General features: G+C 40.0%; 1 protein-coding gene across 1 annotated transcript in view; it reads right to left on the bottom strand.

The window, feature by feature from the left end:
• Myo3a (myosin IIIA) overlaps positions 1-20,225 on the bottom strand; it is a 227,060-nt gene that overhangs the window by 89,976 nt on the left and 116,859 nt on the right. Inside the window, exons 15-17 of the mRNA XM_060387450.1 lie at positions 17,834-17,932; positions 17,636-17,750; positions 5,297-5,423 (exon numbers count right to left, since the gene is read on the bottom strand). Coding sequence (XP_060243433.1) covers positions 5,297-5,423; positions 17,636-17,750; positions 17,834-17,932 — 341 coding nt within the window. The remainder of the gene's footprint in view (positions 1-5,296; positions 5,424-17,635; positions 17,751-17,833; positions 17,933-20,225) is intronic.

Genomic DNA, 20,225 nt, shown 5'->3' on the forward strand with positions numbered 1-20,225 from the left:
TCTTGACCTATTTTTTCACTTTCAAGAGCCACATATGATGCTTAAGGAAATTCTGTGTTCCAAGTTAACACAATTCTCTTTCCTTATTGGTATGGCCATGGTCATTAGTCTGCATGAACACTGTATCCCAACACAATATTCTAAACATTTCCCATTTTCATTATTATCTATAAACAGCTAAAATTGAAGAACTACATTGTAGCATCTATATCAATATGCTAGTAATTTTAAAAATCACTGAATATATAAGTAGTTTCACCATGCGCATAATTGTAAAGAAAATACTAACATAAATATCTTGAGCATAAAAGCTCAGAGAAACTCTACAATTGTTCCAACCTATTTAACTCATATTTAAACTTTTTGACACAGCTGTTTAATTGCCCTCCAAATACTTGCTAATTCTGTTCTTATTGGCCAATGAAAGTCCAAAAAGATAAATACGATTTTTAGATGCCAGTCATTTTTCATTTTTAAAGTACCCAATTTGATGGGAAAAAAAAATTCTTCTATTTCAGTGGTTCTCAACCTGTGGGTCATGACTCCTTAAGTGACTTCACAGGGAGCACATATCACACGTCCTGCATATCAGGTATTTACTCTGCAATTCATAACAGTAGCAAAATTACAGTTATGAAGTAGTAATGAAAATAATTTTATGGTTGGCATCACCACAACCTGAGAAATTATATTAAAGGGTTGCAGCATTAGGAAGGTCGAGAACCACAGTTCTATTTGTTTCAATTATTTCTTGTAACGATTTCTCCCCACATTTTTGTGACTAATGATTCTTCTTCGACAGATTACTTTCCATACTCATCTTTCCTTAGTCAGGTTTTACGATCTCTTTATGCTCAGAGGGATGTTTTGAAATATATGTTGCAAATGTTTTCTCTTATTTCCATTTTCACAAAATGTTCATTTATGTCAAAGTGTTTTTTTTAATATGAAAGAATTTTAAATATTATAGTTAAAGCTCCTTTTAAAGAGCATTTGTCTTTGTTCTTCTAATATTTAGTCCTTTCTCACCTCAGGATTATGTAAGTGTGTTTCGTTAGGTACTTTCATGCACTGAAATTTGTAGCATTTAGAATTCTTTAGAGGTGACAGTTAGAAAGTTCACCGGGTAAAGGTGTTTAATGTCAAGCCTGGTGACTGGGTCTGACCCTGGGACCTACATGGCAGAAGGAGAGAACCAAATTGTCCTCTTACCTTTACACACGTCATGTAATGCATAAGTAAATAAACAAATGCAATAAAACTTTAAAAATCTTGATGTTTGGAGAGGATTCATGTTCCCTAGCTATCTTACAGATAGCAGTTGGCTGTCTCAATTGAATTGTAACGTCATTGAGGTCATTTCAGTTGAATGTTATCTTCTGAATGTTATCTGCTAAATGTTATCATCCACCGACCTGTATGTTTGTGTCCATTCAGATATTGTTCATTCATCTGACATATATTCATTGAGTGTCTTCTACATGCATGGCATTTCACATGAGAAAATATTGTTATAGACAATGCTTTGGAAACAGTCTTAGTCTTGATGCTCTTTATACAGAGAAAAGGGGAGCCAACCAAAAAATTTATCGGGGAGGAAAGAGGAAAAAGAGAGGGAAAGGGATAGGAACAAGAGAGAGAAGGAGAAGAAAAAGGAGGAGAGGATGAGAGGATAGGGCTGTTGATGGAGGTCAAGGGGGAGACTGAGAGCCCACAGATACACTAGTTAAGTGGTTTCTGAATGAGTTGAGAAAAAGTCAATTCTGATGTGTAATAAATGCTGGGAGGTCATTCACTTCAAGCAAGAAGTGACCATGTCACAAATGAGAATGGTAACAATAAACATAACAAACACAAGCAGTTGGCCTTGATTTGGAGAGAATTCTCTCTCTTTTTTTAATTGATTAGTTTTTTAGCATTATTCTTTTTATTAATTATTTTTATTAATTACAGTTTATTCACTTTGTATCCCCCTGTAGCTTCTTCCCTCCTCCCCTCCCAACCCCACCCTCTCTCCTTCATCTCCTCCCATGCCCCTCCCCAAGTCCACTGATAGGGGAGGTCTTCTTCCCATTCCGTCTGACCCTAGCCTATCAGGTCTCATCAGACTGGCCACATTGTCTTTCTCTGTGGCCTGGTAAGGTTGCTCCCACATCAGGGGGCTTTGCTCAAAGAGCCGGCCACTGACTTCATGTCAGAGACAGTCTGTGTTCCCCTTACTAGAGAACTCACTTGGGTACTGAGCTGCCATGTGCTACATTTGTGCAGGAGTTCTAGGTTATCTCCATGCATGATCATTAGTTGGAGTATCAGTCTCAGAAAAGACCCTGTGCCCAGATTTTTTGGATCTGTTTTTCTCCTTGTGGAGCATCTGTCTTCTCCAGGTCTTCCTATCTCCCCCTTCTTTCATAAGATTCCCTGCACTCTGCCCAAAGCTTGGCTGAGTCTCAGCATTTGCTTTGATGGAGATAATTCTTTTAAAATGAAAGTATAAGTAATTTCAATGCAAATTAATAAACAACTTTTTCTACAAGTGTCTGTTCTGGGAAGTAGTTTGAATAATTTTAATTATATACATATTAATAATACTCCTTTGTGAATTATTGGGTTTTCTTGCTATATAGAAATATATTTTAATGACCAACGCAACTTTTTAAACGTTCTTTCTTTCTTTTTTCATCTTTCTTTCTTTCTTTCTTTCTTTCTTCCCTCCCTCCCTTCTTCCTTCCTTCCTTCCTTCCTTCCTTCCTTTCCTTCTTTCATTACAATTTATTCACTTTGAATCTCTGCTGTGCTCCCCCCTCCCAATCCCACCCTGCCTGTCTCTTCTCCTCCTATGCCCCTCCCCAATCCACTGTTAAGGGAGGTCCTCTTCCCCTCCTATCTGACCCTAGCTTATCAGGTCTCATCAGGACTGACTGCATTATCTTCCTCTGTGGCCTGGTAAGGCTACACCCCCTCAGGGGGAGTTAATCAGACAGCCTGCCACTGAGTTCATGTCAGATACAGCCCCTGCTCCCCTTACTAGGGAACCCACTCAGAGACTGAGTCTATGGGCTCTATCTGAGCAGGGTCCTCGCCATGCATGGTCCTTGGTTGGGATATCAGTCTCTGCAAGGACCTTAGGCCCAGGATTTTTGGCTCTGTTCTCCATGTGGAACTCCTGTCCTCTCTAGGTCTTTCCATCTCTTCCCTCTTTCATAAAATTCCTTGTACTCTGCCCAAAGTTTGGCTATGAGTTTTAGCTTCTGCTTTGATATCTCGATCAATAGAGTCTTTCAGAGGCCCTTTGTTGTAGGCTCCTGTCCTGTTCCCTGTCTTCATCAACCTGGCTTTTTCTCAGAAAATTAGTTATGGTGGTTACCTCAAGATTCAGCGATACTAGTTCTAGGCATATATCTGAAAGATGCTCAACTATACAACAAAGACATTTGCTCAACCATGTTCATAGCAGCTTTATTTATAACAGCCAGAATCTGGAAACAACCCAGATGTCCCTCAACAGAGGAATGGATACAGAAATTGTGGTACAGCTATTAAAAAACAAGAAAATCATGAAATCTGCAGGCAAATGGATGGAACTAGAATAGATCATCCTGAGTGAGGTAACCCAGAAACATAAAGACACACATGGTATATACTCACTCATAAGTGGTTATTAGATATATAATATAGAATAAATATACTAAAATCTATATTCCTAAAGAAAATAAACAACAAGGAGGACTCTAGGGAAGATTCTCAATCCTCAGTCAGAAGGGCAAATGGGATAGACATCAGAACCAAAGTAATATTTTTAGTTTCTTTCTAAATCTATTCTGGTGTACAGATATTATGTTGGGTCTTTAGTGTCTCCCAATGGCCAAAAGCTCAAGGCATGATTACCAGAGAGTGGTACTTTTGAAAGACATTGATACCTTCAGCAGGTGGTACCCAGTAGAAGAAAGTGGCTTATCAGGTTGTGTTCTTGAAGGGGATGTTGGGATTCTGCTCTCTGTGTCTCTCTTTAAGCTTTCTTGTCACCACTAGGTGATCACATTTGTTCTATCAAGTGTTCCTTGCCTGGATGTTTTACTTCACATAGGACAAAATCTTTCCTCCCTTTAAAGTGATTTATCTCAGGCTTTTGTCTCATCAATGCAAAGCATAATAACATAACCTAACAATATTGTGTCTTATTCTGCTGACTACATATAATACTTCAATTATGACTGGGAGGGGGGAAACTTGATTTATCAGTGGTGTTACATGGATTTCCTTCTAATAATCTGGTATCTTACGTGCCAACCAACTATTTTATACATGGAGAATCAGATCAGACATTATCAAGGTTCCAGGTACTTGGCAATCACTATGTCAACCTTAAACATCTGCTCAGCTCTATTACAAAAATGTTTCCAACACCTTGAATACAGAAAATAGGTATTTTATAGACATGTCAGGACCAATTAAATTAGTAAAATTGAAAAAAATGAATGCTTAAAATTAGTATCATGGCTGTAAATAAAATTTGCAACAGATAAGGAATTATTGGGGTGTATATCAATATTAAAAATGAAAGGATATATTCTACATAGGAAAAAGCTATGTCACTGGAGAAAATCAGTGGGGTGCCTTAAGTCATTAAGAATATTTTGCCAAACTCTACTGTTGATAGAAAATTTGATTTGGAGCAATAATGATGTGTATCTCTAGTAGGGAAAATGAAAATTAACCCTTGATAAATGAGTGAATGGAATTCATGCAGTAAAAACATACACAAGTTTTATTACCTTTACAGGCTCTAAACATTAGAAGACAATTAAAATTCTTTTTTATATAGGTCAACTACATCTTATCAGCATTTTCATATTAAAACCAATTTCTAACATACTCAACCCAATTTTTTATAAAAGCTTAGTCCCTGGAGATGTTGTCCATAATAATCGGTGTGCCTGTGTAAAGGTTTTGTTTGTTTCATTGAGACAGGATTTCTCTGTGCAGTCCTGCCTGTCCTGTACACCACATTGCCTTCAAATGTAGAGCTCCACCTGCCTCTGCCTTCAAGAGCTGGATTAAGGGCGTGTGCCGTTATACCCAGCTCCCCAGCTGATTACATCAAGAAATCTTTGACTGATCTAAAAACTTTCCATGGACTTTGAATGAACTGGGATTCTGAATGAACTTATTTTTATACATCTGAATCTGAGCATTTGTTGTAGAATCTATATGAGTATCAGTGTTTGAAATCACCCCCATGTGACCCAACATAAGATATGAAAGACTTCAGTTTTGAATGGCAGACAATACAACTCACAGTTTTCCAGAGCTGTGTGGTTGCAGATGTAGCTTTTGTCCATCTGGTATTCAGTTGCCACAGAGGAGAATTCAATGTTTCCAACATTCAAGATTGCGGCGAGCACACTATACACGCTTCCAAGTTGCTAAAATACATCAGAAATGGTAGCATCAAATATGGACTAAAGCAATGTGGGGACTATGGCTGGGGGCAGATGGAGGCATATCCTTAGGTTCCAGCACAAGAAGCTCTCCCTGCATACTGTGATAGCAGATTAAGTCCCAAGCAGGCAAGAATTCATGTAGGCTCAGCCTCATTCATTACTAAACTTTAAAGACCAGCATAAGCATTTAAATGCTTAAAACATTTTATGAATTTTAATATGTACCAAAAAAGAAATGAGACACACTCCTCAGAGGAAGTAGACCTATCTGTTAGGTTACAAGTAATCTATGCATGTGAAACTTTATAACTTAATGTAATTTTTATTACATATATATTTTCTATAGGCTTAGAAGTGAAGTGATGTGTGCAGACAGAGGAATGTCTAAAAAGAAGAATCAAAAGATCCTAGCACCTAGATCTAAGGACACATAATCGTTAAGACTAGTTGTAAAAACTGTAGACTACAGCTCAGAGTTTATAGTATTTGTTACTAATTAACATAGATTTTTAATGTTCAGTAACACAACCCACCACACCCATACATGCACTCATGTGGTTCTCTGTGAAGACACCAAGGAAACTTGTTAAGGATTCTCTTCAAGTCATGGTATTATTCATACTACCTTCATGGTGCAGGAGGCTCAGAAGACAGAAAACCATGGTCCCAACTTAGCATGCCTTGCAACTGTAGTGATGGGTCTCAGAGAAGCCTAGCCTCAGGTGGTATACTTATGACAGAGGGAGAAGTGGAATTATTCACAGCATAAAGATTCTTCTATCCTCCAAACTACCTCCCTACATATCCATCTCCAGGGCTCACAGCCCTTAAAGAACCTAAGGTAATTTGGGTTTGATAGTAAGTGAAATATTTACGCTTACGTACAACATCAAGAAAACTCTGATGGATCTAAAAGCTTTCTCCATGGACTTTGAACGAACTGGGGTTTGAATCCTGCCTCCCAGCTCGCAGGATGCGCTGTCCTTTTCCACTGGGGGAGTAGAACAGCTTGGAGGAATGAACACCTTCCACAGTTCCATGTACCTAGGCTAGCTCCAGCACTAGTTCTCTTTACCTGAAGGATGAATGGTATGTTGGGAGACATATATAATAATATGTATCCCACAGACACAGTTACTTTCCAGCATGCTTCAGTACTAGCCTGAAAACAATATCAAAATAAGAATTAACTCATCATCATGACAAACAAAAAAACAAAGTTTTTTTTTGTTGTTTTGTTTTAAATGAGGAATTGAGATTAAAAGGAGACTGTATAAATTTTAAAGACACTCTGTGACTCAAGTATGTCAGTGGTTCATGGCTTCTGATATATTTTATGTCTAATTTTATTTCAACTGTTTTATTCTTTTCTGATACAGGTGTTATTAGTACTGTGAACATAAAACCATTGTTTGGGACTGGCAAGATGGATCAGTAGGTAAAGATATTTGCTTCCAAGCCTGACTGCTGGAGTTCAGTCTCTGGACTCACATCGTAGAGAGAAACAAGCAGCTCCAACAAGTTGTCTTTTGATGTCCACATGCATACATATGTGCACATACACTCTAAGTATAATAACAAACTCAATAAACCCTGAAGTGCAGAAAGCAGTTCAATCTTTTATTATAAAACTTATGGGATAGTTGGATCCATTAAGATAGTGAAGAGATTTATTCGTATGGATGTCTAATCTTGCCCATCCAAATCTATACAGAATTATTCAAAGAAGCTATGTTGGAGAGATTGTAAAGTTAGTAGGAATAAGACCTGAAAGATGCTCAAGCTGTTTTCTTCCAAAAGTGAATTAACTCTTCAAAATAGCAGAGCTGTGTGGTTGGAGAAGGCATGATACTCATCGCTCTGACTTTGTTCTGAGAATGGAAACCAAAGTCCCTTGGGGTTAATGACCCTAGTTTTGGTGGCATTCCTTTCTTATAGCCAAATCCATACCTGAAGCCTCACTGATGCCCATGCAAGGGGCCACTGCCTGTACTGAAAAGCAGGTCACTGCATAGTGGTGAGAAGGGGATCCCCTCCCTGTGGCCTGTGGCACCAGACAATCTAGTCCTGGAAGAGCCAAGGTGCTGACACTCCTGTTGACAAAGAACCGAGGAGGCAGGCGGAGGACCAGATGCTATGGGAGCGCATGCGCTGTTAGAGACACCGCGTGCTCTCTAAGGAGCGTGTGTACATTATTCTTAGGAAGGATCCACCATGAACACACTGCTCAGTGTTTGTGGCGAGCTAACCTTCAGTGTAGACATCACCAAATGAGTGAAGGAACCCAAGACCCAGTGATCTTAATGTTTGTGACCCCTGCTCACAGAAAGGAGATGGTAAGAAGAAAACTACCAGCATCATAAATCTCAGAGACAAGACTGACCGCCTTACCAGAGGGATGAGAGTAAATCTTGGAACAGCTGACTGCCTTTGTTTCCATCCTTACATAGCATGCAGGCTGGAGGTGAGATGTGAGAAAGATCTTTAGGATGGCTGTCCACTAGCTTCTCAGATCACTGGCTCCCTGAACAAAATGATTCAGCTCCTGTTTGTACCTGTGTGAGGGGCCACTTACAACACCAGGTAACAGAAACTGATAGAAGAGAAGGTCAAATTAACATTTGCAGATGTTCTACATACGGGATTCTCTGTGCTCTCTTCTCACGCCGATTCTGCAGACAGCATAGTAAAATAACGTACCTGCAAAGGCTAGAGTGACATCCAAAAACTTGCTGGCTTTGGTCATAAGATCACAGACCTTAGAAAGTCAAAAGTGCCTCAAAAATTAGCCATCCCAGCCCTCTTTTACTAAATGAGGAAACAAAAAACCCATTTATTGGTTTAAATTCACAACCAGAAATAGTCAATGCCAAGGACTTCAACCCGGGGTCAGTGATTCCCTAGGTGGGAATTAATCTACTGTAGTTGCCTCTTTGGTCTCTTTCATCAGTTCAAGTCATCAATAATGGCTGAATCATGCAATTCTAGAATTGAAAATTGTTTTATGATTTTTGAATGAAAACCATAACTATTTATTATTGTGCCATCAGATTTTTACTTTTGTATTACTAGTAAATGATGGGTAGAAGGGGCATGCATACTCCTTCCATAATTAACACAACTAACCCTGACAACTGAAGTATTCAGGGAAGCACAGGTGCTCTGTGTGATGCTTGAAAATGTGTAATTTCTTTCATAAATATTATTTGATTTCAACTAAAATTCTGCTGAGAATCCAAAGAAGACATGTCAGCCTATTATTTACTTTATACCATCAAAGGAAGTGTTAAAAAAACTAACGGAGAAAACAAGGGTCCTTCTTGTTTTAGACATAACACATGACTCTATGCAAAGAAAACAAAAGTCCTTTTTTGTTTATTTGGGTTTTTGTTTGTTTGTTTTTGAGACAGGGTTTCTGTGTGTAACCCCAGCTGTCCTGTGCTTACTTTGTAGACCAGGGTGGCCTCAAACACATAAAGATCTGCCTGTCTTAGCCTCCTGAGTGCTGGGATTAAAGGCATTCGTCACCATGCGAGGCCAAAAGTCTCTGTTTTAAACGTGGACTAAATGGTATGGTAAAAATGTTCTGGAAATGAGTTGAATCATCAAACTTCTTGTTATATATTGCAAAAGTATAATATCAAAGTGGCTTAGGAAATCACAATGGCTTAAACATCTTGGAGTTTTTCCAATTTGTGTTATTTTTAGAGATTGTCTAACTTTGATTTGCCTGTTGTTACTTTGGTTTGTGCTGAATCACTAATGCACACATGAACTGTAAATCCTGTGGGTGTTGTCAACACTAATGACAGAAGAGGGGGAAGGAGAGAGAAAGCAGAGCTCCAGATGCTGTGCTCAGAGGGGTGAGAATCATGCTTCCTGCTGCTTGGCCCTTTACTGAAGCTCATCTTCCAGCTACTGACAAAGAGCAGTTCCAAGAAAGCCAGGAGTGTAACAATTCCCGACTGGGATACAACAAAAATAAACACTCACTAAGTTCAAGTCTACTGACTACGGACCAGGCTACCTTCATCTAACTCCCAGAGTCAGCCTAAGGTGGGAAGAACATGGCGGGTCACCTTGAGCCAGAGCAACAGCTTCCAAGGAACAACCAGCACAGATGACGCTTCAGGCCAGAAACATGCTCTGGACTCTTCTAACCCAAGGTTCATGTTTAGATACTCTCTACACTCTGGATATGTTTAAATTTGCAAAACACAGTTTGGCATGCATCGTAAGTCACAGGTTGATCCAAGCACAAGGTGTTTTCATGTAAGTGTTACTCAGCGTTGTCAGTCATCAAGAGAGATGTCAGTGAGCACTGCCTTTTGAGAGTATGGCTTAGATATAAACAAACCCATTTAAAGTGGGTCCTTATTTCTAAGACAGAAAACTTTGGATCTGGAGGAACTGGTAAGAAGCTAGGGAGAGAAGTAAAAAATGGTGGTGCCAAATTTGAACTTGAACTCTGGCAGAGGCACTGGAAGTGAGTATGTCCAAGAAAGTGTCCGCAGAGGGGTGGAGTTATGTTTATGGTAGTTGTATCACAGTAGCAGATGTCTTCTTTGTACTTCTGCTGAAGCTAACTAGGATTTATAGTAAGATGAAACATCCAGGGGCAGAAGTGGGTAAGAAGATCCTTGGCTTTTGAGCAAGAATAGGAGCAAAAGATTCAAGACATTCCTGGTGGTACAGGCTATAATCCAAGCACACTGAGGCAGGGGGATTATAAGTTTAAGACCTATCTAGGCTACAGAGTGACTTTAAGGAGTTCAGGGCAAGCCTTAGTAGCTCAGAGATCTTATCTTCTCTTTAAGCCCAATTTTAATCCAAAAGCCACAATAGTATTTAACAATTCCAACAGTTTCAAGCCCAACACTTCAAACTCCACCTAAGAGTCAAATCATTATTTTAACTATGAGCTCCTATAAGATAAAAACTAAGTTAAATGCATCCAACATAGAATGGCAATGTTGTTAGCCTTCATGGTACGCGATGGAAGGATACTTTCCATCAAAGTTACTATAAACTCCATCAAAGGTAAATTCCTTGAGGCTCTGGAGAAAGCCTCATTAGAAAAATCCACCATTCAACAAAGACATTTGCTCAACTATGGTCATAGCAGCTTTATTTGTAATAGCCAGAGTCTGGAAACAACCTAGATGTCCCTCAACTGAAGAATGGATGAAGAAATTGTGGCACATTTACACAATGGAATGCTACTCAGCTATTAAAAAAAAGGAAATCATGAAATTTGCAGGCAAATGAATGGAATTAGAAAATATCATCCTGAGTGAGGTAACCCAGAAACAGAAAGACAGGCATGGTATACACTCACTTATAAGTGGATATGAGTCATATAATATAGGACAAACATACTAAAATCCACCTAAAGACCTAAAGAAGCTAAACAAGGAGGACCCTAGGGAGGATGCTTAAATCTCATTCAGAATGGCAAACAGGATAGACATCAGAAGTGGTGGAAGAGAGGAAACAGGATGGGAGCCTACTATAGAGGGTCCTTCCTCTGAAAGGTTCCACCTAACAGGGGATGAAAGTATATACAGAGACTCACAGGCAAACTTTGGGCAGAGTGGAGGGAGTCTTATGGAAGAAGGGGGGAATAGAAGGACATGGAGGGGACAGGAGCCTCAAAAGGAGACCAACAAAGCTAAAGGATCTGAGCGCAGGGGGTCCTGCAGAGACTGATGCACCAACCAAGAACCATGCATGGAGAGGACCTAGACCCCCTGCTCAGATGTGGCTGATTGGCAGCTCAGTCTCCAGGTGGGTGCCAGAGTAAGGGGAGTAGGGGCTGCCTCTGTCATGAACTCTATTGCTTGCTCTTTGATCACTTGCCCCTGGCAATGCGGCCTTGCCAGGCCACAGAAGAAGAGGATGAGAGTTGATAAGCTATGGATAGATGGCAGAGAAGGAGAGCTCCCTCTTTCAGTGGACTAGGAAAAATGGGTAGGAGAAAAGAGGGAGGGGAGAACTGGGAGGAGTTGAGGGAGGGGGCTTCAATCAGGATATATAATGAATAAATTGTGAAGGAAAAAATAAAAATTAAAAAAAGAAAAATCTGCCTTAAAAATGTCTCAGAACAGTCATTCCTTAGGCAATGACAAATGAGACTGTTAGACTGTTCATCGTGATAGATACTGTCTGGTTTCTAACCTCAACAGCAGCGGCCCTAAAGTGATTTTGATTTCTGATGTCTTAAGTTAGTGTAGTCAATGCGTCACTTCAATTCTTATGGCACAGAAACAAAACTCCACTTTCAAGTGGTCTCTCATTCTTAATGGAATAACTGAATACCACTTCAGTCCATGTATGGTGTTTTGATAAACAGACTTGAGAATCTACCTGTTGCCACTGTCACAGCAACAAAAATCCACATTTGGAGATTCCTCTTAGAAGCCAATTTTTGTCTTTGTTGCACATCACCTCTATGGAAACTGAGCTGCCAATCGACTACATCTGAGCAGAGGGCTTAGGTCCTTTCCATGCATGGTCCTTGGTTGGTGCATCAGTCTCTGCAGGACCCCCTGTGCTCAGATCCTTTAGCTTTGTTGGTCTCCTTGTGGGGGTCCTGACTTCTCCCTGTCCTTCTAGCCCCCTCTTCTTCCATAAGACTCCCTGTGCTCTGTGAGTCTCTGCATCTGCTTCCAAATGTCAGCATTTCTAACTGTGTTCATTTGGAGACCAGGGAGGATTTCAAGTATCCTATTCTATCACGATCAAGCTTATTTTCTCAAGTCAGGGTCTGCTGAGCCTCCCTTGACCCGGAGCTAAGCTGGCTCAGCCTCTGCCCCTCAGGGTGTTAGGTTACATGGCCATGCCCAGCTCTGTGTGTGGGTTCTGGAGAGGCAAACTCAGCTCGCCATGCGTGTACATTTAGTGTTCCCATCTGTCGAGCAACCTCCTCAGCCCTGTTTGGTGTCTGTGACAGGGTCTCACTCTGCAGACTAGGCTGGCCTCAAACTCATGATCCCCCTGCCTCTGCCTCCCCAGTGCTAGCTCAGCAACAGTGGATAGCAGGAGAGACACTCTGTCTCAACCAAGCTGAAGAGCTAGGACCAACAACAGCCAAGGTTGCCCTGTGACCTCTGCACACGCATTGTGGCATGTACACACCCACACATATATATGGGTTCAATATGACACTGCCCCACTCCCCCAACACCACACACCCACACACCCACCCACACACACACCATACACACCCCAACCTCTACCTCCACTCCCACTGCCCCCCCACCCCTCCTCCCCACACCAAGACTTAAAACCTTGTGTAATCACAATTAATGACAAACAGAAAGAATAATAAACCCTATACAGGTGGAGAGGTTGAAAGAAAATACTCTAAGTAGCGTTAGAGACCAGAAGCTGCAGCTGCCTCCAACTGATATAGTGAGGAAGGGTCAGAATAATAATAATAAAAAGACAGGCTTTATCGTAAAGAAAGAGAACAGAGAAAATGACGACAGGCAGCAAACACCAAAAAGCAGGCCAAGCTGAAGGGCCTCACAGCTCCGTGGTGGGGGGCGAAGAATCAGAAGCCACATCCTGCGGGACACATGGATAAAGCAGGGGCCAGTAAGGAAGGGGGGTTGGAATGGCAATCGAGGAGGGGATGAATTGTGACAATGAATAATGCTCCACACATAAGAAAATGACCTTATAGAGCACACTCTGAATGCTAAATTTAAAATTTAATTAAGAAGAAGGAAAAAGCTAAGCAGCCCTGGTGAAAAGGAGATTGTCAGTCCTAAACACAGGACAAACCCACAGCTATCACGGCCTCAAATACAATTCCAGGTTTTGGTGAGAAGGTGATGCCTCTAGCACAGTGGTTCTCAATCTGTGGGTGGCAACCCCTTTGCAGGGTGGGGTCGCATACCATCACACATCCTGCATATCAGATATTTACACTATGATTCATAACAGTAGCAAAATTATGGTTATGAATTAGCAATGAGAATAACCACAATACGAGCAACTGTATTAAAGGGTCACAGCATTAAGAAGGTTGAGAACCACTGAGCCAGCGGAACATCAGCAGTAAAAGCATATTGTCATCTGAAGGACTCCTGAGGCCAAGGTGGACACTGTCTTAAGAGGGAATGTATTGCTTAAAATGATGCTTTCCTGGGACCTGACAACAGAGGATAGTCATAAGTCAGGATGATTGAATTTAACCTGCTCTAGTCACATGGTGAAGGACAGTCCTGTGAGCCAGCTGTGGATAGAAGGAGGGCTGGAGGACAAATCAGAAAAGCAGAAAGCAGCTTGGCTCCGGCAGTGACACCTGCAGAGAAAGGTGGCCCTCCACTCTGTGGCCAGGAGCAGAGCTAGTCTACTGAGAATAACCCTGGAGTTTGACTCCTGAGCCTGAGGTCAGCTGGTGATCCACCACAGAGTCTGTGATCTCTAAAGCTCAAAGCAGAGTCCCTGATACCCACAGCACATCCCTCCAGCTAGGTGACCAGTTAACACTTCAGGGGTGTGGAAAGTAGGAAGACAGTGTCTGCACCTGTCTAGATCTTGGTGCTGAGGTTGGTCCTCCCCTATCAATCCTCTCTGGAGATTTGGCCTCCAGCCAAAAGATCAGCCATACCAATGGGTACAGTCTGTGGACTCTCAGGCTGGTGGGAGAAACTATTCATTTTGCAGATCTCAAAGTTGCTGTAGCTAACATAGGCACCCTAAGTGCAAAGGAGGAAGCTACCGTGGACATCAGGTGTTTGTCCAACAGGCTCAGTCTCAGCACAACCACAGGACAAGAGACCACAAATTCCACCCTCCCACAAAAACTCACAGCTTCTAACTCCCAAGGACCTAGACAGTAATGTTCCAACACTCATTGTTTCCTCCTTTTTGTTCTGTTATTTTCCCCTTGTCTCTTCTTTGTATCATGTGCTTCTGCTTTTTTGTTTCCATTTTTCTTTTGGTTGTCATAATGAAAAGACATGTCAGGTTTTTAATCTTTAATTATACATTCATACATTCATCTAATTTTTATTATGTATTTACCTTTATTGAGTTACCTTTTTCATCTTTCTCTTTTTTTTTCTTTTTAGTTTCCTGGGCTTTGCCATTTTTTTCATTTCTCAATATTTTTATTGAGAGAGGTATTATTATTGAGAGGTTAGTATGTTAAATACATTTCAAAAGTAACAGTGTTGATTTTTTGATGATTCATATCATCTACCTTAGTTCAACTCTTAGATAAATTAACCAAAAGAAAGAGATGTTCCAAAGTTAGACAATTAGAGATGAAAGGTGGTAAATTACAATAGATTTCAATGAAATTCACAAAATCAGTAAGTAATATCTTGAAAATTTTATAACAAAATACTAGGAGAACCTAGAAGAAATAGATAACTCCATTTGACATATCAAAATTAAATCAATATGTTAACAAAACAAACAAATAGTAAAAATGAACAATATTAAAAACTTTCCTAAAAGGAAATCCTAAGAACCTATTGGAAGGATTCATTGCAAAAATTTATTAAACCTTTCAAGAAGAGTGAACACCATTGCTCTTCAAACTGTTCTGTAACAGGAACAGTGCTAATGTCATGCCATGGAGCCAGCATTATACTAATACCAAACTGGAAATGAACAACAACAAAAAGAAAATTATAGATTATGTTTCCCAAGAAGGTGGTTCATAAATAAGAACTTTACGAATAGAATTCCTGCAAGCTGAATTCACTAAGCAGTCATGAACCACGAACAAGTTGGTTTCATTCTAGAGATAGAAAGATAGGTCAACATAGACATGTCAAGAAAACTTGAGAACTGAAATTACATGATATTTCATCAAATGCAGAAAAAAGGCCCTTGCCGACAAAGTCCAACACACACCCCCTCCTAGAATAAACAAAACCTCAAAGAAACTAGAAGTGGAGGGTATGCACCTGGATAACATAAATGATATATACATGATAAACATATTAAATGAGGGAAATTGACTTTTTTCTCTTAAATCAGATTTGAAGCAAAATTGTCCAATTGCAGTGCTCAGAGTCATAGCTGGAGCAACAAGACAAGTAAAAGAGATACAAGTGGGAATAGAATAGCAAAGTTCCACGTATTTGTTGATAACATGATCATGTCCTTAAATAGCCCAATTCTCCAAGAAAATGCTTGGATCTGAGAAGCACGTTCAATGAAGTAGTAAAATAAAAAAACTACTACCAGAAACCACCAGCTTTTCTATACCTGCCAAGAAAGGAAATCAGCAAGCCAATTTCACTCATAATGATTTTGACATAACAAACGTAAAATACTTCAGAATAAGTGTAACCAAGGAATTAAAAGACTTCCACAATGCAAACTTTAAGACACTGAAGAAATTGAGATGCTAAAAAATGAAAAGATCTCCATGATGATGGGTGTGAATAATTTATTGTGAAATGGCCTGTTACCAAAAATAACCTACAAATTCAACAGAATCCCCACCAAAATCTGATTGGCATTAGAAAAAATAAATTTAAAATTCATGTGAAGACAGAAATGACCCTTAACAAGAAACACAATAGAAGCACAAACCCTAAGGCTTTAAAACCTCAAATTATAATACAGAGCCACAGTAACAAAATTTGCATGGCAATGGCACAAGAACTAGCATGGAGACTAATGGAGTAGAATAAAGGTTTAAAAAATAACCTAGACATTTGCAGATGCTTTTTTAAAAAATGTGCCAAATGCATTTGACAAGAGATGGCCTCTTAAAATGTTGCTGGGAGAACTGTATTTCCAGATGTAAGTTAATAGAATTAGATACTTATGTCAGACCTACCCCAAATCAATTTACAATTAATCAATGATGCAAGACCGGCAATTCTGAAACAGCCAGAGGCAAAACATATCAACCGACAGGCACAGCAAAGCCTTTATGAAAAGAATTCAAACTGCAGAGGAAATAACTCCATAAATTGACAGGTGGGGTTGCATGACATTAACAAGTTCTGTACACAAAAGAAAATGAGACAGCTCACAAAATGGGGAAAAAATTGTCAGCTATACTTTAGACTAAGATTAAAATCTAAACTTCATAGAGAAGTATAAAACTTCAATCTCAAACAATAAATGGACTAATGAACTGAACATGCAATTTTCAAAAGGAGAAATTTATATATCATTTGAAAAATATGGGATGGTCATTATGCTAAACAAAATAGACTAGACTCAGAAAGATAAAATATTACGTGGTTTCTCTCAAACAAGTGCTTTAGATTTAAATTTATATAAACATGCATGGACGTATGTGTGTTTAGGTGAAACGTGAATGTAGAAGGAGAGCTATGGTAGGTGGGAGAAGAGATGTAAATAAAAGTAGGAGAAGGCTCAAGGGAGAATAATGAAATAAAAGAAATGAAAAAGGATGGGGGAAGAAGTGGAGGGACAAAGGGGAACAGCAAGAGGGCAGTGGGGGAAAGATCATGACTGGGCAAAGAAAACGATATAATTATATATATATATATATATATGTAGTAACATTTTCATATATATATTATGAAAATGTTACAATGTAGCCTAATAATTTATATGCTTCCTATAAGCATATTAAAAAAACTGAAATTAAAAAATTTACAAGATACAGGAAAAATTTAGATAGTATGAGAAAATTCAGCAATCAGATCTATGACTTAAACATGAATTGATTTCCTAGCAAAATTCAAGTAACCAAAAAAGGACACAAAATGTGAATAAGTATGTATTAAGGAAAAATCAGAAACATGATGAGACTCTATATTTGGGCTGAGGAGAAGGCTCAGTTGGCAAAGTACCTCCTGCAAGCATGAAGGCCCTAAATTAAGATCCCAAGAATCCATATCCAAAAACTTGGCAGGCAGTGTATGCTGCTAACCCAACTTTAGGCCGTAACTGGGGATTGGAGGTAGAAGGATCCCCGAAGTTCATCTGCCAGCCAGGCTAGCCGAACTGAGGAGCTTTTTCCGGTTCAACGAGAGACCCTATCTCAAAGCATAGGTGGACATCTGGGCTTGACCCTGCCTCTAAATGCACCTTCGTACATATGTGCACATACCCACACATACAAACACCCACACACAAAGCTGTGAGCACAGTTCCTGACATGTACTAACCAGTCAGTGAGTCAGCTAACTGTCACAGTTAGAGATACTTACAAAAGCGGTTCAAATGCCTTTGGTACTTACCTCCATTGTGAAACCTATGACTTTGAAACATTGTTCAATTAATTCATACTGGGACTTATAGAAACAATTATTCATCATGTCTTGTACTGTTCTGAGGTTGTCATTTTGTAAATACCTGAAGAAAGTATGAGAGGAAGGATAAAATCTAAAATCACTCTGACAGAGAAAGCATCATCAAAGTACAACTGGAGGTATTACCTTGGAGGCTTATTTTCAGGCAATTTGTAAAGGGCCAGTTTCTTCTTTTCTGCTAACCCAGCATAAATGTAGTAAAAAATATGAAAATTTTTTTCTCCACTGGAAAAGAAGACATTTTTCAGGAAAGTGGTTAATAAGAACATTCATTAACTGCTAAAGTGACCCACCAATGCTACCTTAGGACTGTGGTTTACCGCATGGGTATGATATTTTGAACATTGTATTCTGGCTTTCTGATGCTAATGCCATTATTTTCAACTGTAAGCATCATTAGGTGGCAGCTCTAAGTATCATGACATTTGTGAGGGACTTTCCAGGCAATTTTCTAGGCTCCAGGAACATAAAAGGAACGAAACATGTTGGAAGGGCCCTGCTGTTTAAGGTTGCAGTCTTTCCAGTCTGGATAGCCATTCTCAGCTTGGCGATAAGGTGCCGGATTCCTTCTCCCCAGCAGGGCCTCCTGCTCTCTGCCTGACTTCATCTGGAGAGGGTCTCTAGACATAGATGCCCCTAACTACATTAGATATATGGCTTTTGACACAGCTGTGCTCTGCCCTCCCTGCGCCTATAGGATAATTAGGTACTGTGTTCTGTTCATATGACAGGAGTGTGCTGCTTAATGCAAATCAAGCGCTCTTGAAGTGTCTAGTTCCAACCAATGATACACATCTATCCTGGGAGCCCCCGCCCACTCCCTAAGGGGTCCGTAGCTTTTGTTCTCCTGAATTGAAGTTGAACTAGCCCCCTAAAGTTGTTCCCAGAGTGTTTGGTCTCCATCGTGCTCGCAGCCTTCCAAACTCTGTGCCTCACCTTCTGCTCCTCCTGCCTTCATGGGCTGGTGGTCAACAGCCCCTCAGGAAAGAGAAAATTCACAAAACAGTGAGAAATTTTTAACTTTTAGGACCTCATGTGTCAGTGGGAGTGGCTAGAAGAAGATATAAGATGAATACCGTGCCGGGTAAAAGTGAGTACTATTACCTCAATTATCCTCTGCAAGTCCAAGGGGCAGGCATGTTCTTCCCACTTTACATGTTCAGGAAAATGAAGCTTAGTGCAACCCATCTCAACCAGAGTCACAGAGCTGATGGCTTTCCTGCATTCAGACAAGGTCTATCTCACTGCAGTGACCATATCTCCTCCACCTCTTTGTATTGTATTTCTGAGGCTCTCTTTTCCCATATATGTAAGGCACCTCCTAATAGCTGGTTCTAAGTATGAAGAACACTCCCCAGATGTTGGAAAAAATTCAGCTAAGGTAGCAGGGGTGACTCTCTAGCCTAGAATGTTCCATAGCACACTGGTTAGGACTTAGGGTTCTATGTCCTCCTGCTTCTTCCTTCCGATTCCCTCCTCTACAAATAGAGGAGGAAGCACTTGGCTTCCTACTGCTGTCTCTCCAGTCTCTCCTTTCGTTGTTTTAATTTCACCTCCAATAATTCAAGTGGCTACATAGGAAGTGCTGGGATTTGCCTCTCTGTGGTATTCTTGTTCCTGTTTTCCTACTCATCCCTCCTATTTTAGGATGTTCCTAAATTCTGATTATGCCTTCCATTACCTCCAGGCTCAAGGTGGAAGTCCAGGAAGGGGCAGGAATTTTTCCAAGGGTTAAATGAATTATAATACCACAGACTCCAGGAAAGCCACACACACATTCCCTATTATTACTCTTCTTCACTTTAGCGTAAAGCCTAACCTCTCACAAAGCTTTAGGTGTATCCACAGAGGTGGAATCATTAGACACGGCATCACTGCTATGGACCCTCTCCTCCATGACACCATGTTGTGGCCTGACCTGGTTTGGGTACCTTTCTGTCATTGCTCCCCACACATAAATGATGGGCAGCTTCTCATGCCTCTTACTCCTTGCTTGTCTGCTTTACCGCTATACAGCTTGGATTAGTGGGCTTTAGGGGTCTTTGAAAGATTTAGAAAATGAATGATCATTATCAGGTCGATATTTTTACCTAAACAAGAACTTAAAAAAAAGCTTTTCCATATAAAGTCCATGGAAATGGAAAAGGCATGCTTTTTAATGTATTATTCTACAGAAATTATTTTACCAAAATGATCATTAATGGCTTTAAAACTCTTCTACGTCTTTCTCTTATGTATTATAATCTTAATAGAGACAACTTTTGCATGTTGCTGCTGCTGCTGCTGCTACTACTACCATTAACTACTGTCATTCTTGAGAGGCCTCACCATGTCCCCACGCTAGCCATGAATTCACAATACCTCTGCCTTAGCGTCTGCAGGGCTGGAGATTAAGACATGGACCACCATACTCAGTCTTGTAAATACTTTATTGTTCCATCAAATGGAAATTTTTCTTAGAATAAATGTTAACTGAAACATAGCTGTATGGATTTATAAAGGTTTTAAAGGTGTTAAA

This window comes from Meriones unguiculatus, chromosome 7, assembly GCF_030254825.1.
Source record: "Meriones unguiculatus strain TT.TT164.6M chromosome 7, Bangor_MerUng_6.1, whole genome shotgun sequence".
Classification (NCBI taxonomy): Eukaryota; Metazoa; Chordata; class Mammalia; order Rodentia; family Muridae; genus Meriones; species Meriones unguiculatus.